This window comes from Trichoderma asperellum, chromosome 5 (genome assembly GCF_020647865.1).
Source record: "Trichoderma asperellum chromosome 5, complete sequence".
Classification (NCBI taxonomy): domain Eukaryota; kingdom Fungi; phylum Ascomycota; class Sordariomycetes; order Hypocreales; family Hypocreaceae; genus Trichoderma; species Trichoderma asperellum.
In genome coordinates, this window is record NC_089419.1 from 2090022 (window position 1) to 2112912 (window position 22891).

A 22891-nucleotide genomic window follows, 5' to 3' on the forward strand; every position below is an offset into this window, starting at 1 on the left:
ACTCCATAATGCTCGTAAAGCTAGCAATGGATGAACCGCAAAGACACGTCCTATTCACACGCGCAGATTGCAGGTAGCACCGAGACGGACTTAGATTGAGGCTCCAGCAGCATCTCATCACCGCCCAGAACGTTTCCATCTGCTACTAAAGCGCCATGTAGCTTATTTAGATCAGGGTCTCGGTGGAGTAGGCAGCTCCATTGGTATGCCATCTCTTGCGAGACAGTTGAATGTGGAGCATTGTATCTCGTCGTGAGTTTGAAGCTCAGAAAGTTTGCAACGTACAGTATACGCCGCGTCAAACAGCAGCAACCGGTGCTACATCCGCCGATTAACTGGGGCGAGCCGGACAAGGCGCCACATTGCAGCTCAGCCAATTGACGATGGCGATTGGCTGTTGCGTCGTTGCTCTGAAGGGAGGCACTGGTTCTGCCAATTGAGACGGGGCTGGTAGCTGGTCATCCTCTGGCAGCAAAGCTCAATTAGATGTCAGGTCGGACTCCACAGGCATACATTCGTACTCCTGTCTCGTTATGCGCGTTGATGGGGATTTTTCGCCATGGGAGAAGAAATCTTCAGGGTCTTAGCGTTGCATGATCTCGGTCATGCGACCCTGACAAAAAGGAAGACAAAGGGAGGCAAAAAAAAAAAAAAAACAAAGGACTACAAGAGGAAAAAAATAATAATCGGTACAGTCGGCCAACTTTGGCTCAGGCAGCCTCGTCTTTTTGGCAATCAAAAGTCTTAGCAGAACAGCAATGATGCTACTAAGCTGGGCTGACGGCATATTCCCGCTGTCTCAGAGATACCAATACAGTAGTAATAAGATCGCCCTCAACGTTTGGGCTGGCTAAGAATTAACTGACGATGCACACAGCGCGGCAGGTTGGCAGACTAGTGTTACTAGCTTTCGCCGGCTCTGTGTCTCGCCCAGATGACTTTCAGCATGACGTTGAGCCCCAATGTGACCAAGACAAAAACGACTTAACTCCAGCCTGGTGAACAGGGGGGAAGGATACTTGCAATGTTGGCGTTCGCGCTATGCTACGTGGGCCTTTGCCATCAGCAGCATACTGGTAATGTGCAGAGGAAACGCCGAGCTGTGCTCACTTTGCGTAAGTCATGATGGTAATTGGTGCTCCATGAACGCAAGGGGGGGGGGGGGGTCTCCGGAGGGGCCATTAATCTCTCAGAGCTCATATCTCCGACTATTTAATTGCGAGGCCCTGTGCCGTGGAGAGACTGAGATGTAAAGTATGGAAAGCTGATGGTAGTCAAGCCGTGCCCACAGAAAGCCCCATAGAGGCTGGAGCTAAGGTGCCCCCGTCGCCAAAGCAGACAGAAAAAAAGATGGAGAACAGCACCGAGATAGCGAATACCAGAGCTTTGGTTTGCATCCATAGCTGGATCTGAGTATCGCTTTCTAGTGGTAGCGGTATCAAGCCGTTGGAGACAAAATCACGGATCGGCCTTCCAAATGGTAACCCTTGGAGAAGGGGAGGGGCCAGGAGGGGCCGGATGTGCCTCTAATGCCTGGATGCTGCAGCTGGTGAGGGGAACGGAGGGGATTTTGAGAATGCTCTGCCAATGCCAGCAAACTAGCAATCAAGCACACAAACCTTGGGTTGGGGCGCTTTTATCCACCGTGGCCGTGGATGCTCCTTTTCTCGTGAGAATCTCGACGAGTGTCGTTGTTCCACCATGGATATGGTCTGGCGAATGGTGCTTGATTGCCTCTGAAGAATGTGCTCGCACAAGCACTACTTGCGCTTTGCACTATGTCAACCTCGGATTCCAGGCACAGAGCCTTGTCTTGCTTTCAAAGCTGAATGCTGGGATGCCGGTCGCTGGGATAATCCCAATAAAGATGACGCCCTGCTGCCACTAAAAAAAAAAAAAAGGCGCAGCTACCGTCCGCGACCCGCTAACAACGCTCTGAGAAACGCAAAAGAAAGGGAAGCCTGCATTGGATGTAGTGATGGACACATGATAAGCACCTCGTCGTCTCTGACTGCTGCTGAATGACCAGATACATGACAGTACAAAGAAGCCATTGCTCAACTCTAGGTCGAGTCTTTGACGTAAGTTGCAAACGGTAAGCAGCACCGTCTTTCTTCTCAAGCCGACACTGCAAGCCTCAGCCAAACCATTGATTATTGATCGATGGCTACCAGGTTACTTATATAAAGTCTCCGTACTCGTCGTTAATATGCCTGCGCAAGAAATAAACCCACCCCAGCTTGCCGCTACGGCGCGTTCCTTTCGGCCCCTTGCTGAAACTCGGCGTTGAGTGTAGGCAGGAAGATATTCCGCTGGAAAAAACAAATAAAAGCAAAAGTAAAAGAAAGAAAAAAAAGACCAGTCACATCCTTGTTTGGTGTACGCATATACTAGCACTGCTGCACGATGCTACATTTCTATATGTGGAAGCAGAGGCAGCAGTAGCGCATGCACCTATGAATAGCGTGTCAGATGTCGGCGTTGCCACACGTATCTGCTTATTATGAGCACATGCAAGCATCCGAATCTCTGACTGCGAGGAGCCTGAAGGCGAAGCTGCTTGTCTTGCGACTGGGCTGCACTTGTAGCATCCTGATTGAGCCAGATGCGTCGACTTGTTTCAGGGACCCGACTCAGGGCTGGCTTGTCTTGGCTTTGCTTGGCTGTGGCAAGCTCACGCACACACATATTTGCAGAAGTAGGGCGTGCGGCTTATGGGAACGTGCTTCTGCTGTCGAGTGTGAGGTCATCATCCATGGGTCCTATTTTGGGCAAACGATGCTACTTGCAAATCGTCGATTCCCACAGGGGCATACTTGCACTGGCGAGATACACCCTTGGCAAAACGGCAATGGGCCGGAGAAAAGTAGCAGACAACGGTAGCCAAGAATTGAGCCAACTGAGCACATATTAACCGGTAGATGAGGAGGGATTCAGAGACACTGCCACATCTGGCGTGACCTGGATGATATCACTAGCAATATGATTGGAAGCACCACCCCTGGGGCATATTGTGAGAATCCTGATGCATGCACTACACATGCAAGCCGTATGTAGGTATGAGCGAAATATATAGGTAGTAGTATATCAAATTCTCGCCTGTGCGTTCGGCCGCAGATCGCAGAGATAGATGCTGGCCCCCGGCTGCGTACATCTTGCCGCTGGCTGGAGCTAGGGTCTCCAAGGTTTGGGCCAATTTGAACCACCTGCTTCGTACGGAGCATTTCTCGAGAACAGAGCGTTAAGTTTAAGCTGTTGTCGTAAGAGGCGGCGTTTGCTGAGGGCGATTAATCAAGGCGAAAAAGGGGTGTGTGTGGTGGCGGATACAAGCCAACGTGGTTAAGGGGCACATCCGTCATTCCCATCAATTGACTCTAATCAACAACCCCAACAGCTTTCTTTCTGTCTGTGCCCGAGATGAATCGCCCCAAGGAAAGATCATGATCATGAGAGATGAAGAGATGATCGTCAAATGACCTGGCAGACGGTAAGCGATTTGTGGAAGCCTCTTGCAGGGCCATAATTAAAAAACTCGGCCGTTACTCAGCATCCAAAAAAGACGGTGCTACCGGCATATCAGGCCATGGCTTCTTGCCACCCTATTAAACGCAACGCCTGAGCTATATCCGTATTAGGCCAGACTTCGTAATCGTGCCTAGCATCTGGGGGTGAAATAAGGTAGAGGCAGCAGCCAGTAGGTTCCGAGAAAAAAGGGGAGTCGTCTGCGATGATGATGCGGTTATCTTTTGGGTATCTGCGCTACTTGCCTTGGTAGGGCACGCAGAACCGACGTCAAGACGACCAGCCCGGAAGCTGTGCCTGCACCTTGCCAGTACCGGTACCTGAACATCGCCTCGTGAGCTGCCGTCGGGCCAGTGCTTCGACGCTGTCTGATCTGATGGTAAGGCGGCTTATGCTTAGCAGCCCGGCTCTTGTCCGCGAAAACCTCTAGCTCTATTACTCCGTAGAGCGCTGTGAGTTTGCCATCCGGGCCTGGGACGACGCTGGACAGCAGCAAATGGCGTCTACAGGTACTAGTGGCCACTAGAAGAGCTTCAGGCTTGCATGGTTCGCTGCATGGCCCTGTCTTTGACTTCCGCTTACCGAGTTTTAGCGCCAGGTGCCCGTCTCAAAAATGAGCACATGAGCACCTCGAGCCTAACGCTGTGGATCCCCTACTGGATCTCTGGCTGGCGCTGCGAAGTACTGTAGGTCCTAGGTGGTACATGCTTTACTGTACTAGCAGCAGCACTTGTAGAATTGTGCGCAAAGCCGAGCAAGAGATGGACAAAAGAAACGCGAGCGAGAGGGAAAAAAGGTTGCCGGCATTGGGCCATCTAGTATTACCTACCTACCTAGTGCCTAGTAGATGCCTTGCGTGCTGGGTACCCGTACCTGCCGCAGCCCAAGCGAGTCCGGCAGGCACAAAGCAACACCGGTACCTACCTACCTTACCTTTCCCACAATAAGCGCGCCCCTACCGGCCTGTATCCATCAAATTTCTCTGCATGGAGTGCATGTACTCCGTAGCAGGTCACCCGCCATCGCGCTGCTGTAGTAGGCTTAGGCTCCCCTCCTGGGCAAGAGCTACTCGTGGATTACCTCACTTGTTTCCTAGTATGTAATGCTTCGTGCTGCCCTCTGCACGCTCGCGTTGTCTCTCTTTCCTCGAGCTTTCCAACCCATTGATTGATCCATTGGCCGGGAAGGAAAGAGAGAAAGGCATCAGCATCGTCTGCATTGCGTGCACTTCTGCAGCTTGCTGCTTCCACGGCACTTTCCTTGTAAAGAACGCTCGCCGGGTTGTTGGCTTTCGGTACCTCTCGTGCGTTGGTCAGGTGGTTACTCGAGGTAGCCTCGCCCCGTCCGCCCTCGCTAGAGACTTTTATTACCGCGCCTCGCCCTCCCCTCTTCGACTTTTTCTACCTCACCTTGAATCTTTCTTTACACCGAGCAGACCAAAGACACAAAGTGTACGTGAATCACCGCTGGCCACGCTGTCCCCCTCCCCTCCTAAGACAATCCGTGGATAGCTCTCCTCCAGGGAATGCGTGGCATCCCCTCTGTGTTTAATGAAGAACCTGTTGGGCTGATGATGGAATGACTCTCAAGAGCTGTGCTGCAATTTGACCCTGAGAAAGCAGCCAGAAGCAGGTGCCCCGCATCGCCGCAAAGTGTAATAGTGCAATTCGAGAGCAGCAAGCAGAAAGTCAATCAAGCAGTGCAACGCGACAGACAGCGAGTAATCGTCAAGAGCATCTCCCGGGCGCGCACCTCGTAATCGGCCGTCGGATCACGATAGAGTTTCTGTTCCTCGTGCAAGACCAAAATTTCTTCTTCGAAGCCCCGTGCAGCGTTTTCTCGTGAGTCTGCGCAGCAAGGACGAGATTCGTGCCGTCAGCATCGCGCCGTGCTCCACAGCCTCCGTTCCGGTCCTGACGTACCTCCTCCACCAAAAAGCCTCCCGTTTCTGCTCCTGAGCCGCCAACGCTACCACCGACAAATTTCGCAAGACGACAGCCAATACTGCCACGCTTCAGCAGCTCTTTCTCTCGTCAGCCTCCCCGACGCTTCAATTAGCATCGTCTCGGCCGTGAGCCTGCATCCGGTACGTCCATCTCGCCTCTGTTCTCGTTCGGCAGCGGCGCAGCGCTGTTCAAAGCCCTCACCAGCGACTCGTGCTGCCTCGAGCCTGGCATCACCCACTGCCCTTTCTCTCTCCTTGCGGTATCCAGTTTTCTCGTTGGCCTCACGAGGCTGCAACTCAGCTCACAACATTTCAAACCCCCAACTACCCTCCCCAGCACTTTCCCCTTCGTTGCGTGGCCTCTCCTCTGCTGCCTTGCTGCTCGTCGCCTGTTGCATGTCACGAGCCCACCTCGTTAAGCACCCCGCCCTGCTCCCTCCAAGACCCGCCTCTTCCTCTCTGTGCCCAGCATTCTCGTGCCACTACACCAACCACTACCAGGTAGCGTTTTTTCGACCTATGGAATTCTCTCTACACCCGCAGCCGCTTGTCACGTCCTGATTGCATGTACCTTTTACACTACACCTTAGCAGCAGCTGTCTTTCTAGGAGGGGCATCCTTTTCTTTTTTTCCTCTTCCTTTTTTTCCCCCCTTCCCACCCTTCACTCTCCTACCCATTCTACTGTCATACTGCCTGGCGCAGGTGAATTCTTCCCATCGCACCGAGCAATCCTTGCACTTTCGCATCAAATTCCGGGGGCTACTTTTTCCGCGCCTGTTGGTCATTTCATCACTGGTAAAGCTACCAATTTTTTTTTTTGCCCTGCGCGTCCGCCTTAGCTGGTGCCTTTTCACCCATCCAGCTTCAGCTCCAGTCCCCTTCCCTCCCCGCACTTCCCATTTCGCCCTGGCAGCGAGCGTGTCACCACAATTTGTGACCTACCTGTTTGCACTTGATTCCAATCGACGTTGCATTCTCCAATTCTGATCCTATCAATTCTCTTGATTCGCGCTCCTTCTGATCTCAAAGCGGGAATTTTTGTCGCTAACTCTCGGGCTCTCTCTCTCTCTCTTTTTCTAGCCGCTTCTCTGCACACAGTTCCGCTAGCAATCTTAGCTGGAACTTGACGAAACTCGATCAGCCGCGTCTCATCGCCGCGACTGCAAAAAATCTTTCTAGTCGATCAAGATCGGCTCGCCGCTACCGGCAACTGAAGCTTCTGCGACTCGTCGCGTTGCAATACGTCTGCTATTTGTTCTAGTTTTCGTTGCCCACCACGGCCCTCGCCAAGGCTCTTTCTTTGCTGCCCCTCACCTGCTTATCGCTTGGGTGTTTCAAACCGGATCTTCGATAGCATTGGCGCTCTAGTCACAGTATACGTCGCCCAAAATGTCAACCCACCGGCCGAATGCTTTTAATAGCTTGCGGATGGGAGGTGAGTTCATTTTTCAACTTTATACGCCTTAGCGTATGAAACTGACACATCGGTTTGATATGTAGAGGTCATCCGCGAGAGAGTTCAAGATGGTGTCACGGGCGAGACTAGAGATCTGCAGTACACTCAGTGCAAGATTGTTGGAAATGGCTCGTTCGGTGTTGTCTTTCAAACCAAGCTTTCACCCTCCGGCGAAGATGCTGCCATCAAGCGAGTTCTCCAAGACAAGCGATTCAAGGCATGATTCCCTCACCTCTCTTCTTCCTCACGCTCCTGGCTAACTGTTTTCTTACAGAATCGTGAGCTCCAAATCATGCGAATTGTTCGACACCCAAATATTGTTCAGCTGAAGGCTTTTTATTACTCGAACGGCGAACGTGTATGTATAATCTTAACGCTGTTTGAATGCATTTAAGCTGATAAGATATCAGAAGGATGAGGTCTATCTCAACCTGGTCCAGGAATTTGTTCCTGAGACCGTCTATCGGGCCTCTCGTTTTTTCAATAAAATGAAGACCACCATGCCCACGTTGGAGGTCAAGCTGTACATCTACCAGCTCTTCCGAGCCCTGGCCTACATTCACTCCCAGGGTATCTGTCACAGAGACATTAAGCCTCAAAACCTCCTCCTCGATCCCAACAGCGGAATTCTTAAGCTGTGCGACTTTGGCAGTGCTAAGATCCTGGTCGAGAACGAGCCCAACGTCTCATACATCTGCTCGCGGTACTATCGTGCACCCGAGCTCATTTTTGGTGCTACTAACTACACCACCAAAATTGGTACGACGTCCGGTATCCCATTAAGAGCTATATATGTTTGCTAATCTTATCTATCTGTAGATGTGTGGTCCACCGGATGTGTCATGGCCGAGCTGATGCTTGGTCAGCCTTTGTTCCCAGGTGAATCTGGTATTGACCAGCTAGTTGAGATCATCAAGGTTCTCGGCACGCCGACTCGGGAGCAGATTCGCACCATGAACCCCAACTACATGGAGCACAAGTTCCCGCAGATCAAGCCGCACCCCTTCAACAAGGTCTTCCGAAAGGCTGATGCCAATGCTATCGATCTTATCTCCCGATTGCTGGAGTACACGCCAACCGAGCGTCAGGCTGCCGTTGACGCCATGGTGCACCCCTTCTTCGACGAGCTCAGGGATCCTAACACTAAGTTGCCAGATTCCCGCCATGGAACTGGTCAACTGCGAGACTTGCCAGATCTCTTTGACTTCACTCACCACGGTAGGCCAAGCCACTCAAGCAGTGTGATTTGATGCAATCATCAACTAACCTATTTAGAACTCTCCATCGCCCCCCAGCTCAACCAGCTTCTCGTACCAGCGCACATGAAGCCCGTTCTAGCGGCCCGAGGACTTGATATTGACAACTTCACGCCGATGGCGAAGCAAGACATGCTGGCCAAATTGGACTGAGCCACATGCCGGCTAGATGGAGTTTGGTAGGCTACTGCTGCACTCGTCGAAGCGCTTGGTGTCTCTGGAAAAATAAATCCTGTTCTCGCTCCAGTGCGGAGCTTTGGGTGATGCCGAGGGTAATGGCTCGCTGCTATACTTAGGCCATGCTGAGAGAATGGCGGATGGGATATACGCCCAAAGCTTTTGCTGTGTTGGAGCCTACGTGCTCAGCACCAGGGGACAGGCGAGATGGTTTTTGCGGTCTGTTGTGGAAAGGAGGGCTTCGGAAATTGTCTCAAAATTGGCAAGGAATGGAGGCGTTTTATTTTTGTTTTGGTCCCCTAAAAACCTTGGTTTTCCTGGCAGGAAACTAGGTCATCCGCCAGGGCGAGGGAGGCTGCATTGATGCGCATCTCAGGGAATCGCTTTTTAGACCACATTGATGCATGATGGAGCTGGCTGTTGCTTCTTTTTTTCTTTTCTTCTTTTTTCCTGTTGTCGTGTTACGAGGCTCAGTGAGTGGAGATGGAGGATTATAGGGTCAACGGTTTCGAATGTCGACCTTGTGTCTTGACAATAGTGTCTCCTTTTTCGCCTCCAATACATCGGCGTACAGAGGGAGAGGGAAATCTGGGAGGTGAGAGGAAACGTTGAAATTGCTGGACCAGATTTGATATCTTGGATGGCGGGATATAGAACCCCTGCAGCAAAGCCCGGATGTCGCAGACAATGGATGGGGAAAATGAGCTTTAGCGGGATATTAGGACAGGCATCGTTTAAACAGATGAAAAAAAGGAATGGGAGATGGATTTTTACTACTACTATGAGAGCACTTATGGAAACCTTTACTGATCCTGGCTGAGGTGTGGTTAAAATGATGGGACTGAAAATAAACAAGATGTATGGACAAAAGCAGGTGCGGCAAGCTAGGCGAGCTGCTGAACAAATGGTCTCAACAGGATTAGGGGCGATGCTCCCCTAGTTGAAGCAGTGCGTTTTTTTTTCTAACAAGAGAAGACAAAATATAATAGCATTTGCAACAGAACCATTAATGGGCTGATTCAATGTTGAGCTGTGTAAGGAGCAATGGGCATCTGAGAACACCAATTTGCCATCTATTACTATTTAGCATCAAAATGCTGGTAACACGAGCTCCTGCAGCCGGCTTAAATGGTTCCATATAAAAAACAAAAAGGCTACGTTGTGCAAGAGAAGGCAGTGTAAGTGAATCTCGTGATTCTATACGGCATAGCCTGAGCGTGGTAAAAGGTGACCAAGCGGCTACGCGTGTGAGAGGAAGGCCAAAACTGCGGCCTGAGGCACTAATGTGGACTAGGGCGCTTGCATGTGCAGACCCGCTTTCTAGCAGGGAATGTAGTTGAGTACTTAGCTCAAGCCTCTTGAAGCCGTCGTCGCGCGCGTTGGCTGCAGCAGCTTTTCCCGAGCTTTAAGCAGCATCTGAAGAATCAATTGTACGCCTCACCATCGCTTTGTGCTTCAGTTGAGGGTCAAATCATGGCCGACTACGATCGAAGACAGCAGGGCAGCTTTAACCGCAAGAGGAGGTACAGAGGTTCGTCTGTCAAGAGTGCCCCCATATCCCATGCTACACGCTCTGCAGAAGCTGATGCGACCGTCTCCCAATCCAGATGACGATGATCATTATGACCGCCGCCAGCAGCGAAGGCGAATAGACTCAGCGCCACCGCCTGTGCGCCTTCGAAGACAGCTCCTCAGCATCGCTGATTCCCCTCTCCGCCGGTGGGGTGAAGAAGTGCAATCGATTGCTCGCCTGGTGGCCGACAACTACGATGACGAGAACCTACGCAATACCTTTGTGAATTTGGCCATGCAGTTGGTTGTCGAGCAGCCTCTGAAGACTCCGTTTGTGGCGGCTGTGGTGCTGGTGGCGAACACTCTCAAGCCCGAGATTGTGGATGTCATTTTGACGCTCGCTACCCAAGAGACAGAGAGCAAGATTGCCAAGGGGGAGTGGAAGCTTGTGAAGCTGCATTTGAAGTTCTTGGCATGCCTTCAGGCGTGCTTGCAAGGCGATGGAATCTTTCCCCTACTCGAAGAACTCTTCAACCGCGCGGCTGACTTGCAAACTGCAAGCTCCGAGGATGTAGGTTCCCCCTTTTCTACTTATCCAAGTCTTGCATCTCAGACCTGTTCACGCACTAACAATTACATCTAGACCATCGGCACGGAAATCGTCAAGATCATCCTGCTCACGATCCCTTACATCATGGCCGCTGCTCCCGGCCAATTCCAGCAGAAGGCGGCAGATCTCATGGACAAGACCGACATTATCGCGTCTGAGCCTCATGCGCTCCAGGCCTTGGTTGATCCATATCACCCCGACATCAAGAATGAAGGCTCATCGGCGTCTCTAAGCTTGTGCATGCTTCTGCAAAAGCAACTGCAAGCTGAAGCCGCTAAAAACTGGGAGCTGACCTGTATTCCCCGACCTTGGAACATGCCCCTGGAAGAGATTGAATCTCAGGATAAGCTTGCCAATGCACCAAAGCACGAGCTGCCAAAAATCTCCATACCGACAACGGTGATCGCCGGTCCCCGGCCACTGTTCCCTGAGGTCTACTTCTCTGTCTACTCCGACCAGGATGTAGAATCCGTGCCTTCGACGGATAGCGTGGCGTCATCCTTAATAAGAGATGGCCTTACCGACACCATCAACGGCCTTCATTTCAATAGAAACGCCACGGCCAGATATCTGATCGATTTAGACTGCTACTTTGCCGATGATACCTTTGTCAAGCGGGCAACCCCATTTGATGAGCTGCGCAATGCGACACCAGGAAAGCCCACATGGAAGCCTGAAGATGTCGCTGTCGACATTGTGTTTGCGCAGCTGTTCCAGCTGCCTTCGCCTGAGCACAAGTTGGTTTACTACCACTCTGTTCTGACAGAAGCTTGCAAGCTTGCCCCAGCTGCCATTGCGCCTAGTCTAGGAAGAGCCATTCGGTATCTATACAACAATTCTCCTCGAATGGACTTGCAGCTGAGCTTCAGGTTCCTCGATTGGTTCTCTCACCATTTGAGTAATTTTGGTTTTACTTGGAAGTGGGCGGAGTGGAGCGACGATTGCAGTCTTCCAGACATCCACCCTATCAAATGGTTTCTTAAAGGCGCCTTGGATAAAGAAGTACGACTTAGTTTCGCCCAACGCATTCAAAAGACCCTTCCGGAGCCGTACCAACCCTTGGTTGGACCTGAAAAAGAAAAAGACGTCCCTGACTTCAAATTTGATAACCCTGGTAGGCCATGGCCCTTTGCCTGTGAAGTATCCTACTGATGCTAACTACCTCGCTTTATCTAGATACGCCATTCTCTAGCGAAGGTCAAGAGATTAGCGGTTTGCTTAAAAGAAAAGCCCCCGATGAAGAATTTCAGCCTATCATTGACAAGATTCAATCTGACGCTAGCGAAAGAGCACTCGATCCGGTCGTTGCAAGCACTGATGTCTTGATGACGGCCATTTGCTGGGTTGGGTCCAAATCACTAAGCCATGTCATAGCATGCATTGATCGAAGCAAAAGCCGACTTCTCGATGCTGCCAATTCATCGCCAGCGGCGCAAAATCAAATCCTGGTTGCTGTCATGGCCTACTGGTACGCACACCCCGGAATTGCCTTGTCGATCGTCGAGAAGCTGGTCAGTTATTCCATTCTTACGCCTTCCTCGATTGTGCGCTGGGCTTTGACGGCCGATCCTGTTGCCGATGGCGTCATTGCCGGCGAGTCCCTTGCCCAGCCTCACATATTTGAGCTTGTCTTGAACACGGTGACCAAAGTTTCTTCCAAAACCCGTCAGACTCTCTCTTCTCCTGATACAGATGAAGAAACACGTAAGATTGAAGCCAAGGCTATTGGAGATCTTTTCAGCACTCTCAACGACTTGTTGTTAAGCTGGGCGAGCGGCAGCAAGGATGAAGTGATGGAGACAGGTGACGGCTCAAGTGAACGCGAGGCTACAATTCGCCAATGGGGCCAGCGGTGGCTCAGAGTCTTCAAGCGACTGGGGGCAATTGAAGAGGCTTTCCTCGTGGAGGCAGCTAAAGAGAAGCCCAGCTCATCCAACGGAGGAGTCGATGCGGTCTAGAAGACCTGGATCGAGGACTATGATTACTATGATGATATATTGTAAAAAGGAGAGGCATTTGACAAGGGAAACCGTTGGGCCTGCGTATGGGAATAAGTTATAAGTTGCTACTGGGAATGTGCATGTTCCTTTACCTCTTTGCTCAGTACCTATGTAATTTGAGGAGAGAGGGTTGATAAGGACATGCTTTTTCTCTAAGCTAGGTTTTCGTTTTGATCCTTTCTCGATTTTCTGTTTTTATAGGCTATTTTAGAGTAAAGTATTCGCGAGGTTTAAAAAAATTCAGAATTTGAGAACTAATCAACTACAAAAGCACTACAAGTGAGACTCGTCTTCTTTGTTTACAAGTCATTCACGTACTAGATCGCGCCTGTGAGGAGAAGGGGATTCGTTGAGAGAAGAATAATCCTTCCTCGTTCTCAACGAATAATTCTCTTTCTCTCTCAAAAAAATTGATGCTATATGAAATACTAGACTATACCCCATCCTTGATAAGTTTCATCATACGCGATCGCGAGCTTCTCACGACTGCCCTATCCTCCAAAAGCCACTTTCTTACAAAACTTGTCTATTCGAGAGAGAAGAAAAAAAAAAAAAAATGAAATGACAAGACCTATAGTCCCCGTTGTCGTTGCTGTCGTCTTCATCGTGGTATTATACGCATGCAATAGCAAAAAGCAAGATTCGTTACCGACCGTCAACTCCACTTGTTACCGTGTTCCATTTCCTTCCAAAAATCCGTTATAACTGTCCGAAGACTCAACTATAGCCAAATCAAAGTGATAAAAAAAATGCGTTAAAGAAAAGAGGAGAAAGAAAACTTTCGTCCAGAAAGAAATTTATTCGTCGTCATCAAGTCGCAGTGTCATGCTATCAGTTTCCTCTTGATTGGTTGCGGCATCGTCCCGACCGGTATGACAGGCGGTTGAGTTTTTTCGCCCATCCGTTTGAGTTTCTCGAGTAAATGACTGTAAGAGTGTTAGACTCGCAATTCTATCAGAGACAGGCTGAGGACGGCGGCGGAATTGATCAACAAGTTGACGGAAGGACTCCTTTGCAGATCCACTTAGATCTGGTATTTCGTTGGGTGGTGGGCTTGAGGATGGTAAGACCTCGATTGCTTCGGGATTTAATGAATGACATGAGTGGGTGGTGGTGGTGGGATGTGATGATAATGAGGGTGGTGGAGATATCATTGAGATAGGATGAGGGTCGACATCGGGGGTAGCTGTATTTGCTGTATCTGTAGGAGGGAACTCAACGAGGATTAGAAATGGTGGGAAGTAGGCATACTTGATTGGCATGTGGCCGCGAGAGCTTTCAGTGACTGCCAGATTGAGCCTCTTGGTTTGCTCCTGGTGCTCTTCAAAGTGTTTTTGGATCCGTGCTTGGCACCCGTCAGCATCACCGCCTCTTACAACGTAGGTGCAGCCGTCCTGGTCGCAGGTCCAGGCGTCATCGGGTCCTCGAGGAATGGTGGAGGGAATCTTCTCCGTTCGAATCACAATCTGGATCGGCTCTAATTCTTCAGTTCGTACATGAACAGTTTGACCAGCGTCCCTAGGGGTGTTCGCTCCAGTTGAATCCTGCATAGAAACATCCTCCTCTTCCTCTTCCTCTCTGTCAGAGAAGTAATGTGATCGTTTCAAGCCTGACGATTCGGAGTCTGGCTCGCTATCATCTCCAATCTCAGCAAAGATTCGTTTCTTGGAGGAAGCCACCGTTCGTAAGCTAGATGTCTTGCCTGGTCTCCGGCCAGGCCGTTTCAAGGTCTTGCCGATGGGACGGGGAGAGTCGCCGTTTTCACGCGGAGAGGAGTCTGTCTCAACAGCAGATGGCACTGGCTTCTTTGCCGAACGCTGAGTTGCTTTGCGTGGCACCAAGCGGTAAGGGAAGTCGGATGGTTTTATAGAGCGTGGGTTGAACGGCTTCTGCGCCAACTCCTCTAGGTACGACCAAAGCTGAAACTTTTGGAATTTGTCCTTGTCTAGTTTCTGCAACAAAGCAGAAGCATTGTAATGCAGAACTTCCTCAACAGGTACTTTGTGGGAACCCACGGAACCGTCTTTGTAATTGGGGAACTTGTAATCAAAGTAGAGGAGATTAAGAGCAGTCATTCCAGAGATTCCTCGCTTTGCCCCAGCTCGCTTTTCGTATATCTCCTCTATTGCGGAGAGGACAGAGGCAAAGGGAGATTCATCTTCGTCTGCAGTGCTCATGGTAACATCAGCAGATTGAATAGGCATTCCTGGCTGCTGGGCAGTGGTACTAGGGGTAGCCACATCTACATTTGAGGCTGGTTTCGATCGCTTTGACAGTTGAATTTGATCAGAGTCGACTTTCTCCATGCTGATGCTCCTGGCGATGCGACTTGACGACCTGTTACTTGGTGCTGGGCTCGCTCTTTCACGTGGTGAAGGACTGCGCGCTTTTCGAGGGTTTTTGAGTGCTACGATAGTTTTATGTACCACATCCTATATGGTCGTTAGCCACCGAGATAGCAACTGTAGCGAAGTTAGCCACTTACGGCATGCTCAGTTGTGAACCATTTATAGAATAGGGTTTGTTTCCAGTCGATAAGGTCGAGAGACTCTTGCGTGAACTGGCAAACTAGGAAAATGGCGTGCTCAGCACACCGCTCCAAGACCTCATTGAATGTTGCCCCGTCGCCAATTTTCATGGCATACTGAAAGTCACTTTAGCCCTAGCCTTTTTATCGACACCACTATTCACTCACCTGTAGAAAGTCATCGTGAAGAGCTTCTAGAAGGCTCGAACCTGATGCTTCCGGAATTTCGTTTAGTCGTTTTGAATTATATATATCCACCAAATTGTAATACATTGTCGTGGCCTCGCACATCTTATTGAATATCGGGCGATAGGCTTCTGAAGGACTAATCTCGTACCAAGCTCCTCGGCCCAGCGCCCAGACGAGGGGGCGCGCTCCTGGCGCTTCTCCGATCGAATAAGCAATGCAATGGCGAATCTCTATGGGCGTGGATGATCGAACTCTCATGATGACTGCGGTTGTCAGAAAAACCATTGCGACGACTGAAAGGGAGGGGAGTGTGTGGCGGCAACTCACGATGTCTTCTCTCAGAAGCATCCTCCATGATGAGGTAGCCTCGTACGATATACGGGCCCCTCACAGCGACATCGAGGGCATTCTCGAGAACTTCGCCTTTCCTATCATATACGGTGGCGTTTCGAAGCTCAAGGCAAGGATATAAATCCTTGTGGACGTCCTTCGGTTGCGATCTGACGACCGAAGACTCTTGCAGCCAGCGGATCTTGTCACCATCTACGGTCTCGACACTCGATGTCGACGCCCTTCGCTTGCGCCCGCTCATCGTAATTTGAGGTAACGACTGGTAACCATAGAATGAAGGCAATATCCGAGATCAGGGAATGCCGAAAAATAGCAGATTTCAACTCGGGGGGAGCAGCAGGAGAGCGAAGAGTCGATGGAAACGATGTTCGTTGTGGCGACGATCGTGGGGAAGAACTTGGAGCTGGCCCGATGAATTACTGGCCAACCGATTGCGTTCTATTGGAGGAAAATGGAGCGACGATATTCTCTGGCTCCAATCGGATGGCTATGCACAAAATCCAAGCCAGGAGAGCTGTCAACGGTGTTTGCGCAGTTGCAGATGCGAAGTAAATGGTGTGGAAGGTGGAAAGGCTCGGCACCTAGAAGCGGCTCGCAGTGCCTTCAGTGCTTTGACAGCAGTGGAACACGCCAACGCGCTGACTCGGCGTCATACTTAGCGATTCGCGACTAAAAAGTGCGCCGGCATAGCAGGCGGCAGAGCTTTGGAGGTGCCAGCGGCTGTGACAGCTAGCCGGCAGTTGGAGAAGCCCTGTAAGCATTCGCTGTGCTAGCGACAATGGCCCTGGCAAACACTGGAGTGTCTGCAGGACAGCGCTGTGGCATGACTCCCCGCAACTTGTGCTGCCTGTGCAAACGCAGATACCAGCAAATGGATGCTAGTATGCAAGTAGACGTATTGTAAGGTGTAAAGAAACCTGCGCAGAAACAATACGGCATCATGACTTTCAGACAATAGTCTATACATCCAGATCATACTTTGTATTGTCTATTTTTATTAATGATGGTATATTTCGCAACGCGATGTATGGCGCAGCTCCAAGCCAGCAAACACTGACATGCTGCCCAGAAAAAAAAGCCTATGATGTACACCAGTGGATATGATAAGAATAGGACCCTTGCATCAGTTTTTAATCAGAGCCTTACTGCGCTGGTACCGGTCACATTCCATCTGGCTAGGAGGGGCTCTTGTACATGCCTCTCGATGCTGCTTATAGCGCACCTCGTGTACTTTCAATGCTAGCTCAGCGTAGTCTAGGTACATATACATGCAATATCTTATCGCTGCGCCAAGCCAATTTTTTTTTTCCCATCGCCATCCTTTGCCTGAATCGCGGCTTGATTGTTGGAGGTGAAAGTGAGATCGTGGTGAAAACTGCTTAATGTGCGGTTTCCCTCTTTACCCTTAGTCTTTGCTCCTCTTCCCTCTTTCGCTCTCTTCCATATTTCTTCGTTTCTCTCCCCCATATCCAACTTTGGACTCGCATGCGACGGCTTGGAAAAGTGCTATCAACAATGGCTTCGGACGTCGTCCGGGATGGTGTTTTTGGTAGGCATTGTCTTCCTATGCGCTGACTTTGACTGCATTTCTGCTCTGCCAATGACTTTGGCCCATAAGGAATGTTGCTAATGCAATTTGGTTTGCCGTCACAGCCATAAACAAGCCCTGCGGCCTCAGCTCTGCCCAGGTTGTGCGAGAATGTCAGCAAGCTTTCAACCCTTCTTCATTCTTCAAACCGATGATCGACGCAGAGATCGCGCGACGACTTAAGGAAGGCGGCCAGTTTAACCGGCGCAGGGCTGAGAAGAAGGCTTCTCAGGTCAAGATCGGTCATGGAGGAACCTTGGATCCCTTGGCGACGGGTGTATTGATTCTGGGCATTGGGTCTGCCACGAAGCTGCTGCCTCAATTCCTCGACTGCACCAAAACTTACGAGACCGTCGTCTTATTCGGCGCAAGTACCGACACCTACGACAGAGTCGGCCGTATCCTATTCAAGCGTCCGTATGATCACATCACACGAGAGATGGTGGAAAAGGAACTGGAGGGGTTCAAGGGCAAGCAAATCCAGATCCCACCCCTTTACTCTGCGCTCAAGATGAACGGCAAACCCCTCTATGAGTATGCGCGTGAAGGAAAACCCATACCCAGAGAGATTGAAGGAAGAGAGGTCGAGGTGTTGGAAATTGAGCTCGTGGAATGGTACGAGCCCAAGAAGCATAATCATCGCTGGCCAACCGAGGAGGCAGAAGCCGCTGAGCGCAATCTTGCTGAGCAGGCCTGGCGGGTTACGAAGCAACAGGAGACTGCGCGGAAGCTCACGCCGGAAGAGAAGGAGCAAGATGACCAAGCAGTTGCGGCGCATGAGAATTTCAAACGCAAATTTGAAGAGCGACAGGATGAGCTCATTAGAGATGCGCCGCGAAAGAAGCAGCGCCCGTCCAAGCACTCTGCCATGATGTCTGGCGCCCTCGGTCAGCTGCCTCAGCCCGTCTATTCAAACAAGGGCAAAAATCTTGTCCCTCCTTCGCCCGATGAGAGCACTCCTCCGCCGTGGAGCGACGAGGGCCCTGCTGCTGCTCGAATTCGATTAAAGGTGACATCCGGTTTCTACGTCCGAAGCTTCTGCCATGATCTCGGCACCAAGCTGGGATCGGCAGGCCTCATGGCAGAGCTTGCCCGTGTCCGCCAGAGTGATTTCACTATCGGTGGAACCAATTGTCTTGAATACGAAGACCTGGCCAAGGGCGAGGAGGTTTGGGGTCCCAAGGTTGCCGATATGCTGGCGCGATGGAATGGAGAGCCCGAGGGACAGTGGCTTGGCCCCCAGGCAGCAGAGTCACAGAAGAAGCCAGAAAAGAAAAGCCCAAGCCCTGGCGGGTCAGCCCCTGCTCGATCTGAAAAGCGATCACGATCCCCATCTGTGAACGGTGCCTCGTCGCCTGCGCGTAAACTCCAGGCTAAAGGTGATGGAGAGAAGCCTACACGGCAAATCAATGGCGCCAAAATAGCCACAAAATCGGATGATGAAAAGTCCTGGAACGGATTTGATGACTGAAGTGAGAGAAAAAACTAAAACTAAAATGTGATTAATATATCAAAGCGGATTATCTGCTTTTTGTTGTTCAGGAGGTGAATATGACAGCTATTGTCCCGGACAGCTGCAGTCAGGAAAACAGGCCTATGCGCATACATACCAACGGCGTAGGGGTACGAAGGCGTTTTATATAGAATCGCAGGCAAATACTTTCACAAGTGTAATCTCTTACACGGCGCCACCGTCAAGATGCATTTTGCTTCTCATTTCTCTCCACCTAGTGATTAGTTGATATATATAAAACACCTTACTACGCACTCCTCGGAAACACCCTCCAGTCGTGCAAGCCCAAGAGTTGTGAAATCAAAGTCAAAGCCAGGGCATGTTCATATTCTTGCGCATTGCCCAATCATCAACAGAAGAAAAGCGTAAGAAAAGAAAAAAAGAATCAATACAAATAGATCTTAACGCTTCCAGTTCCCGTTTAATCTGATATTCCGTAACCCAATCCATGCGACCAATCCATCCAATTCGCCCAGTATTACTTTTTTTCCTGTTCATTCATTCGTGTATCCTTTCATTCAATATCTCTAGACGCCAACGACAGAGCCTCTGCGTCGTATCCTTCTATCAGCAGGGTCTTGACTTTTTCGATTCGATGCATAGCCAGCTCCAGCTTGTCCAACCGTATCCTCTTCTCCACATCTCGCTGCTCGAGTTCCGATACTTTCTGCTCTAGGGCGGCCCTGGCGCGACGCTCCGTAGCCACCATCTCGTTGGCCTGCTCAAAGAGCGTCGCACTGAGGTCCTCGAGTTCCCTGTTCGTTTCGTTGAGGCGACCCTCTGCCGCTTTACGCAGCATCTGCTCCTTATTCAAAGCCTCAAGCAGGTCTTCTGCCGTGCGGCCGCTGTTTCTCGTCATCGTCGCCGTCGTTGTCGTCGTCGTCATCACTCTCGCTTCAGTCGGCGGCGGCGTCACGGGAGGCACGGCCCTGGATATCGCCGGAGGGCTCGCGGTTTGTGGTCGACGCGAATACATCAACGCGGAGATTCTCGTCGCGCCAGCCTGGAAGAAGGACGAGCGGGTGGGACTATGAGATGCCGCACTGGCGGGCTGTTCGGGCGTTGACGGAGGGAGCATGGCTCGCAACTTGGACAGCTCTGCCTCGTAGTCGGCCCAGCGGTCTACGGCAGCCGTGGCCTTCTGGTTCAGCTGGAAGACCTGGGTTTCGAGCTCGGCGATGCGGGCCTGAGCCTCGAGCAGCTGGGTTGATGGGGGCTCGGCATCTTGGGGGGGGATCACGACGCCGCAACTGGGGCAGCAGGACGGGCTGGGATCGACGAAGAGGGAAGTTGTTTTCGAAGCAGCGGCCGTAACGACCATGGTGGACGACATAGTAGCCAGATGTTGCTCAGGTTTCCTTCTGTATGCCTTTTTCCAGCCGCTTTCGGCACAAGATGAGCCGAGCTCTCGCCTCTCGCTCAAGACCAGAAAAAAGATAAAAAAAAAAAAAAAAAAGATGAGATGAGGTCAGTGCCTGCTGCGCACCCAAGTAGTTGGGCTTGTCGTAGGGTTGGAGAAGCAGATGCAAGTGCGCTGGCGGGGTGGTTTAAGGGAATGTCGCGTGTGTTAGTGGAGCGCTCGACAGGGGCAGACACAAACTTTATAAGGGAGACAGGCAGAGATGCCCTTTAAAGAGCCAATGCAGCAGGGGGCTGGAGACACTGACAGCGGCAAGGTCCGCTTTATCTACTTCATGAGCTGGTCTGTGTGGCTGATCGCTTTTAAAACTGGATTGCTGTTGTACAGCCTCCACGAGACACGAAGAGATGCTATAATTAGATACATTCGACACATACGCACAGATAGGGAGCAAGGAGCAAACAACTAACAATAAGACACTAATCATTACTGCTACTGCTTCGCGGAGGCCCCTTTATCAATACATAGGACTATTCGATGTTGAGAGCACTTCTGAGAGCTCCAACGTTGCAGCAACGGATAGCTACGGCAATCCAGGGCATACGCTGCAGCTTTCTAGTCAGGCACATCTCAGAGAAAAGCGCGCTAAATCCAAGCCTGATTGCATACCCATACCCATGCCTACCAGCCAAGCTATTTTGATGGAGCACATTAACATTCATTCGTATGCGTGCCTGGCAGGCCTATGCAGTTCACCATCCAATGTATCGCCTCATTTGCTCGCCATCCATTGCGGCGTCCCAAGTGTCTAGGATCCAATAGCGACCTTGCGTTTGACTAATTAAGCCCAATTCTTACTTAGGTGTCGTACAGCATACACCCGCAGCTGTTTGTGTGTGTGGCCCAGGAAGCTTAGCCGGGCCTATTGCTGTTGACGATTTCTGCAAATTATGATGCTGCGCAAAATACAAAAGACGGCAGTCGATTTTCAGTGTCCCAGCAGTTGCTTCAGCTCGGCTTGGCAACCTTTCGCGGCTCGCTCACGCCCGTGTCGGGATCTTTGAACTCTTTCCAACTGATGGGAACCATGTCATTCCCTACATCGCTAGTCGCCATAATAACACCGAGTTCGTTGGACGCTGTTGAGAGATAGTAGTTGGCTTGGTCGCCCAAGGAGATCTAATCACATATTGTTAGTCTTCATACTTGAAGCGGATGATGGAGGGATATCTCCTTACGACTTGGGCCCGAACAATATCACCGGGTTTGAATGATTCATGAATTTTGACCTTGTCTTGCTCTGTCGCCCTGACATCCTGTACCCGGATCACACCTTGCCACTCCGTCTGTAGAACTGTATCGCCAACTTGCTGAATGACTACGATGGCCTGCTTTGGCATAAGGCGCACCACGCGCGCCAACACAGTGTTACCAACATCCGGTAGGACCTCTCGCTTCCGGCCGCGCCTAATAACAGAGATGGTCGACAATTCTTCCACGGACGGCGCCGTGATTTTATTTAGTCGCTTGGTTGGGCCAGGAGCCTTGGCTGGTGCTGTGACGTTCACATTGCCTAACAGCGAAGAGACAATATTGCCTCCATAAATGTGTGTGCCTGGGCCCGAAGCATACTTGCTGGCGGGGCCCAAGATCGTGCCTGGGATGGCGAGAGAAGGTAGAATGTCAGTCGCCATTGAAAACAGATTGGGCGGCTCTGAAACAACTTCGACTCTTCGCGCTCCATCGAAAAGTCGCCAGCCATGACAGCAACAAAAAGTCCTTATCGCGATAAAGGTCACGTGCCAAGCTCCGATTAGCTAACCCATCGCAAAATCCGCATTCGGGTCCGAAGTGGGCTCTGCAAGGCGGAGAGCGGAGCAAAGAAAGTAGAATGTATGGAGTGGGTTTTCTCAATCCATCAAACCATATTCGTACTTTATACAGGCCCTTTGTCCTCTGGTTGATGGTATCCCCGAAATTTTCTTGAGAAGCATGTTCAATGCTCTCTTCCGCATCAAGTGTTACTTGCGAGAATATTCCGAGTGTTGATTGATTCGCAACGATGTATGGGTAAGACCAGCAGAAAGGATCCATGATGTCCCCGAGTCGACGCTGACGGCTTTGCAGAGAGATCCATTTTTCCACGCTTGCTCGGGAATGGGTCCTTCGGCCCCCTGTAAGATGCTTACCTATCCGCGCGCGGCACGAATGGAGAGCCTAATTAGTCGAGGAACAAAAAGACTTTTGGGCTAACGCCAATAGCCACGAGCTCTGTGGCCTGCAAAGGAGCCACTACTGTCTGTTGCTCGGTCGGAATCGACGAACTCCGCACCGGTGGAGTGGATTCACCTGATGCTTACAAAACGGTGCCACCAACTGGCGTCGAGCTCTTGGAGCTGTTGGAGGAGCACTAAGCTGAGGCTGGCGGGTACGGACTCCGGTCTATGCATGATCATAGAACCCGTCACCATTCAGCAATTCAGCGACGCCTTTTTTGTGGTCCTTTTGCCTGCAAAAGTGCTCCGAGTGCTATCTCCGGCAGCCTCCTGAACCTCCGGTACCGTATCGGCACCAATCAGCTGGCTCGTAGCGGCAGTTGGGTTTAGTTTTCACTTTCTGCCTGGTGGTTTTGTGAAACGAAAGCGAGGTGCATTCTTGAATAGATGGCCATGTGAGTCACCCGGTCGACTAGACGGTGAGACCTATACAGGATATCGGCATTGAGCCCCCTTTTGCCGGATTGTTATCGTTGAAGTTATGGCAAGCGATTATTTATTCTCTGTACGGGATTCTCCACATTATTTGTATGTATGCGCAATGAAGCTGCTTGCAGCCAGGTACCTTGCATGGCCAGCAATGCTGTGGAGGTACGTAGCTGACTTGG

General features: G+C 50.9%; 5 protein-coding genes across 5 annotated transcripts; 2 read left to right on the forward strand and 3 right to left on the reverse strand.

Moving 5' to 3' along the window:
- Nucleotides 1–6857: 6857 nt before the first annotated feature.
- On the forward strand, nt 6858–8333 carry GSK3 (serine/threonine protein kinase; the record flags this gene model as incomplete). Its single annotated transcript, XM_024905325.2, has 6 exons — nt 6858–6903; nt 6969–7141; nt 7199–7282; nt 7335–7683; nt 7744–8142; nt 8200–8333. 6 exons carry the CDS (start codon nt 6858–6860, stop codon nt 8331–8333), a joined length of 1185 nt encoding a protein of 394 aa, XP_024761729.1.
- A 4275-nt stretch (nt 8334–12608) lies between these two features.
- Nucleotides 12609–16137, reverse strand: TrAFT101_008850 (uncharacterized protein). Its single transcript, XM_024909667.2, has 5 exons — nt 15523–16137; nt 15175–15458; nt 14965–15123; nt 13731–14911; nt 12609–13405 (listed from the first exon to the last, which is right to left on the reverse strand). Exons 1-5 carry the CDS (start codon nt 15785–15787, stop codon nt 13303–13305), a joined length of 1992 nt encoding a protein of 663 aa, XP_024761727.1. The 5' UTR covers nt 15788–16137; the 3' UTR covers nt 12609–13302.
- Nucleotides 16138–16884: 747 nt separating this feature from the next.
- Nucleotides 16885–19016, forward strand: TrAFT101_008851 (uncharacterized protein). Its single transcript, XM_024905324.2, has 2 exons — nt 16885–17095; nt 17200–19016. The coding sequence occupies exons 1-2, from the start codon at nt 17032–17034 to the stop codon at nt 18603–18605; spliced, it is 1470 nt and encodes a 489-aa protein (XP_024761726.2). The 5' UTR covers nt 16885–17031; the 3' UTR covers nt 18606–19016.
- On the reverse strand, nt 18761–20273 carry TrAFT101_008852 (uncharacterized protein). Its single transcript, XM_024907903.2, has one exon. It carries the CDS (start codon nt 19978–19980, stop codon nt 19162–19164), a length of 819 nt encoding a protein of 272 aa, XP_024761725.1. The 5' UTR covers nt 19981–20273; the 3' UTR covers nt 18761–19161.
- Nucleotides 20274–20434: 161 nt separating this feature from the next.
- On the reverse strand, nt 20435–21723 carry TrAFT101_008853 (uncharacterized protein). The gene is made up of 2 exons (XM_024899939.2): nt 21246–21723; nt 20435–21186 (listed from the first exon to the last, which is right to left on the reverse strand). The coding sequence occupies exons 1-2, from the start codon at nt 21699–21701 to the stop codon at nt 21016–21018; spliced, it is 627 nt and encodes a 208-aa protein (XP_024761724.1). The 5' UTR covers nt 21702–21723; the 3' UTR covers nt 20435–21015.
- Between the last annotated feature and the right edge of the window lie 1168 nt (nt 21724–22891).

What these genes read in the sequence shown, in the direction of transcription:
- TrAFT101_008850 (XM_024909667.2), bottom strand. Translation starts at nt 15,787, where the DNA reads ATGAGCGGGCGCAAGCGAAGGGCGTCGACATCGAGTGTCGAGACCGTA. An exon ending in TGCTTCTGAGAGAAGACATC is followed by an intron (nt 15,459 to 15,522) that starts GTGAGTTGCCGC and finishes TGACAACCGCAG; the next exon opens with TCATCATGAGAGTTCGATCA. An exon ending in CGCGGCCACATGCCAATCAA is followed by an intron (nt 13,406 to 13,730) that starts GTATGCCTACTT and finishes ACACTCTTACAG; the next exon opens with TCATTTACTCGAGAAACTCA.
- TrAFT101_008851 (XM_024905324.2), top strand. Translation starts at nt 17,032, where the DNA reads ATGCGACGGCTTGGAAAAGTGCTATCAACAATGGCTTCGGACGTCGTC. An exon ending in CGTCCGGGATGGTGTTTTTG is followed by an intron (nt 17,096 to 17,199) that starts GTAGGCATTGTC and finishes TTGCCGTCACAG; the next exon opens with CCATAAACAAGCCCTGCGGC.
- TrAFT101_008852 (XM_024907903.2), bottom strand. Translation starts at nt 19,980, where the DNA reads ATGTCGTCCACCATGGTCGTTACGGCCGCTGCTTCGAAAACAACTTCC.
- TrAFT101_008853 (XM_024899939.2), bottom strand. Translation starts at nt 21,701, where the DNA reads ATGGCGACTGACATTCTACCTTCTCTCGCCATCCCAGGCACGATCTTG. An exon ending in ATATTGTTCGGGCCCAAGTC is followed by an intron (nt 21,187 to 21,245) that starts GTAAGGAGATAT and finishes ATATGTGATTAG; the next exon opens with ATCTCCTTGGGCGACCAAGC.